Genomic DNA, 5,000 nt, shown 5'->3' on the forward strand with positions numbered 1-5,000 from the left:
ACACAGACACACACACAGCATACACACAGCACACACACAGCATACACACAGCAGGCACACACAGCACACACGCAGCACACACATCATACACACAGCACACACACAGCATACACACAGTATACACACACCACACACACAGCATACACACATCATACACACAGCATGCACACAGCATACACAGCATACACACAGCATACGCACAGCATACACACAGCATACACACATCATACATACTTCATACACACAGCGCACACAGAGCATACACACATCATACACACATCATACACACCATACACACAGCATACACACATCATACACACAGCACACACACAGCATACACACAGCACACACACAGCACACACACAGCACACACACATCACACACACAGCACACACAACACACACATCACACACACACATCACACACGCATCACACACACGCAGCACAGCATACACACAGCATACACACAGCACACACACAGCACACACACATCATACACACAGCACACACATCACACACACATCATACACACAGCACACACACATCACACACACAACACACACATCACACACACACATCACACACACATCACACACACGCAGCACAGCATACACACACAGCACACACACATCACACACACAGCACACACACAGCACAGACACAAACACACACATCACACACACGCAGCACAGCATACACACAGCACACACACATCACACACACAGCACACACACATCACACACACAGCACACACACAGCACAGACACAAACACACACATCACACACACGCAGCATACACACAGCACACACACATCACACACACAGCTCACACACAGTAGGCACACACAGCATACACACAGCACACAGCATACACACAGCACACACACAGCACACGCATCATACACACATCATACACACAGCATACGCACAGCATACACACAGCATACACACATCATACACACAGCATACACACAGCATACACACAGCATACACACACCACACACACAGCATACGCACAGCATACACACAGTATACACACAGCATACACACATCATACACACATCATCCACGCATCATACACGCATCATACACACAGCACACACACCACACACACATCACACACACACATCATACACACATCATACACACATCATACACACATCATACACACAACACACACACATCATACCCACAGCATACACACAGCATACACACAGCATACACACAGCATACACATACACACAGCACACACACAGCACACACACACAGCACACACACAGCACACACATCATACACACATCATACACACATCATACCCACAGCATACACACAACATACACACACTACACACACACTACACACACAGCACACACACAGCACACACACAGCATACACACATCACACACAGCACACACACAGCATACACACATCACACACACACACCACACACACATCACACACACATCATACACAGAGCATACACACATCACACAGCACACAGACAGCACACACACAGCATACACACATCACACAGACAGCACACACACAGCATACACACATCACACACACACCACACACACATCACACACACACCACACACACATCACACACACATCATACACACAGCATACACACATCACACACAGCACACACACAGCACACACACAGCATACACACATCACACACACAGCACACACACAACACACACACATCATACACACAGCATACACACATCACACACAGCACACACACACAGCACACACACAGCATACACACAACACACACAACACACACACAGCATACACACAGCACACACACACACTACACACACAGCATACACACATCACACACACAGCATACACACATCATACACACAGCACACACACAGCATACACACAGCAAACACATCACACACAGCACACACACAGCATACACACAGCACACACACACACAGCATGCACACAGCATACACACATCATACACACATCATACACACAGCACACACACAGCATGCACACAGCACGCACACACATACCATGCACACACACACATACACACACAACATACACACAGCACACACACAGCACACACATACCGTACACACAGCACACACACAGCATACACATCATACACACATCATACACACAGCACACATCATACACACAGCATACACACAGCATACACACAGCACACACACAGCACACACATCATACACACAGCACACACACAGCACACACATATCATACACACAGCATTCACACACAGCATTCACACACACACATACCATACACAAGCATAGCAAATAGAGTGGGCGTGTCCCTGTGTAGGTGGGCGTGTCCCTCTGTGAGTGGGCGTGCCCCTGTGTGGGCGTGTCCCTGTTGTGATTGGGCGTGTCCCTGTGTGAATGGACGTGACCCTGTTTGTGTGGGTCATGTCCCTGCGTGAGTGGGCGTTTCTCAGTGTGAGTAGGCGTGTCTCTGACTAAGTGGGCGTGTTTCTGACTGAGTGGGCGTGTCCACGTGTCTGAGTGGGCGGTATCCCAGTGTAGGTGGGCGCATCCCAGTGAGACTGGGCGTGTCCCAGCGTGAGTGGGCGTGTCCCTTGACTGAGAGTGGGAGTGTCCCTGTGGGAGTGGGCGTGTCCCGTTGTGGGAGTGGGCGTGTCCCTGAGTCTCACCGGGATGTAGTTGGCGTTGATGTAGTCGGAGTGTGGATCGTGGTCCAAGAGCTGAAGATGAACCCTCGATTTATCATCTGCGACAATGATCATCATCAGTAGCAACAGCATCATCATCATCAGCAAGGGTTTCATCATCTTCAGTAGTGTCATCAGCAGCGGCAGCATCATCATCAGCAACGGTATCAACATCATCATCATCATCAGTAGGAGCATCATCATCATCAACAACGGTTTCATCATCTTCAGTAGTGTCATCAGCAGCGGCAGCATCATCATCAGCAACGGTATCATCATCATCAGCAGCAGCATCGTCATCATCATCAGCAACGGCATCATCATCTTCAGTAGTGTCATCAGCAGCGGCAGCATCATCATCAGCAACGGTATCATCATCATCAGTAGCAGCATCGTCATCATCAGCAGCAGCAACGGCATCATCATCAGCAACGGTATCATCATCATCATCAGTAGCAGCATCGTCATCAGCAGCAGCAGCAACGGCATCATCATCTTCAGCAGTGTCATCAGCTAGCGGCCGCATCGCCATCAGCAACGGTTTCATCGCCATCATCATCAGTATCATCAGCAGCGTGGTGACGGAGGCCTCACCGCGGCGCTCGTGCCAGGCCAGGTGCACGTGGAGGTCACGTGGCCTGGCACGTTGTTAGCGGCACGTGGAGGTCACGTGGCCTGGCACGTTGTGCACGTGGAGGTCACGTGGCCTGGCACGTTGTGCACGTGGAGGCCACGTGGCCTGGCACGTTGTTAGCGGCACGTGGAGGTCACGTGGCCTGGCACGTTGTGCACGTGGAGGTCACGTGGCCTGGCACGTTGTGCACGTGGAAGCCACGTGGCCTGGCACGTTGTTAGCGGCACGTGGAAGCCACGTGGCCTGGCACGTTGTTAGCGGCACGTGGAAGCCACGTGGCCTGGCACGTTGTTAGCGGCACGTGGAGGTCACGTGGCCTGACACGTTGTTAGCGGCACGTGGAGGTCACGTGGCCTGGCACGTTGTTAGCGGCACGTGGAGGTCACGTGGCCTGGCACGTTGTGCACGTGGAGGTCACGTGGCCTGGCACGTTGTGCACGTGGAGGTCACGTGGCCTGGCACGTTGTTAGCGGCACGTGGAGGTCACGTGGCCTGTAACGTTGTTAGCGGCACGTGGAGGCCACGTGGCCTGGCACGTTGTTAGCGGCACGTGGAGGCACGTGGAGGCCACGTGGCCTGGCACGTTGTTAGCGGCACGTGGAGGCCACGTGGCCTGGCACGTTGTTAGCGGCACGTGGAGGTCACGTGGCCTGGCACGTTGTTAGCGGCACGTGGAGGTCACGTGGCCTGGCACGTTGTTAGCGGCACGTGGAGGTCACGTGGCCTGGCACGTTGTTAGCGGCACGTGGAGGCCGCGTGGCCTGGCACGTTGTGCACGTGGAGGTCACGTGGCCTGTCACGTTGTGCACGTGGAGGCCACGTGGCCTGGCACGTTGTTAGCGGCACGTGGAGGCCACGTGGCCTGGCACGTTGTTAGCGGCACGTGGAGGTCACGTGGCCTGGCACGTTGTTAGCGGCACGAGATCTACCCCGTGCGCATGCCGCGATCGAACAATGACCAGCCTCTGAAGGGTTGGGGCCGCCGTCCGCGTGGTGCTGAGACGAGACCCCTCTAAGACGCCCGAGAAGGGAGTCGTGGATAAGGGGCAGACGGAGCTCCCTGGGCAAAAGGGGGTCGGGGTATAAACCGGACCCCCAATCGAGCCGAGAAGCCGTCATGCCGGGAGGAGACCTGCCGATGGACGAGACCAGGACACCCGGGGCCAGGGTTCGGCTCGTGGCTAGCTACCCCGCGGTGGCTGGGGAGGGTTAGCCCGGAGTAGGGCGGCTAGACCCTTCCGCCGTGTATTAGCGAAGGCTGTGGTGAACGCGTTAGCCCCCACGCCGTCTCCGAGTGCCTCTGAGCTGGACTCTGGACGCGTCAATATCGCAGCCTAAGCGGATATTTAAACATCGAAACAAAGGGGGCCTCCGATTGAGCATGAAAGAGGGACCTCCACGGCGATTTGGTCGGGAGGGCTAAACGTGTTATTTTTATATTCTTGGTTCTTTCGGTAAAGTCACCACCACGTTAGAAGGGGAAACGATAAAATAATAAAAATATAAAACAATAAAAAAAATTACAATAAAAATTACAATAAAATTATTGTTTTATATTTTTATTATTTTATTGTTTCCCTTCTAACGTGGTGGTTTTCACACCTGATGATGGTTGCTTGTGTTGCAGTCGAAACGTGAGAATTTTATTGTTTTATATTTTTATTATTTTATT

At 52.6% G+C, this 5,000-nt stretch overlaps 1 protein-coding gene across 3 annotated transcripts in view; it reads right to left on the minus strand.

Moving 5' to 3' along the window:
- The window catches only part of LOC116957675 (uncharacterized), a 140,719-nt gene that overhangs the window by 33,651 nt on the left and 102,068 nt on the right, over positions 1-5,000 (minus strand). For all 3 annotated transcript variants that reach the window (XM_076057239.1, XM_076057240.1, XM_076057238.1), the window contains exon 11: positions 2,677-2,753. In XM_076057239.1, the coding sequence (XP_075913354.1) occupies positions 2,677-2,753 (77 nt within the window). The remainder of the gene's footprint in view (positions 1-2,676; positions 2,754-5,000) is intronic.

Source organism: Petromyzon marinus, chromosome 80 (genome assembly GCF_048934315.1).
Source record: "Petromyzon marinus isolate PM22_M1 ecotype Great Lakes invasive population chromosome 80, UKy_Petmar_22M1.pri1.0, whole genome shotgun sequence".
In the NCBI taxonomy this organism is placed as follows: Eukaryota; Metazoa; Chordata; class Hyperoartia; order Petromyzontiformes; family Petromyzontidae; genus Petromyzon; species Petromyzon marinus.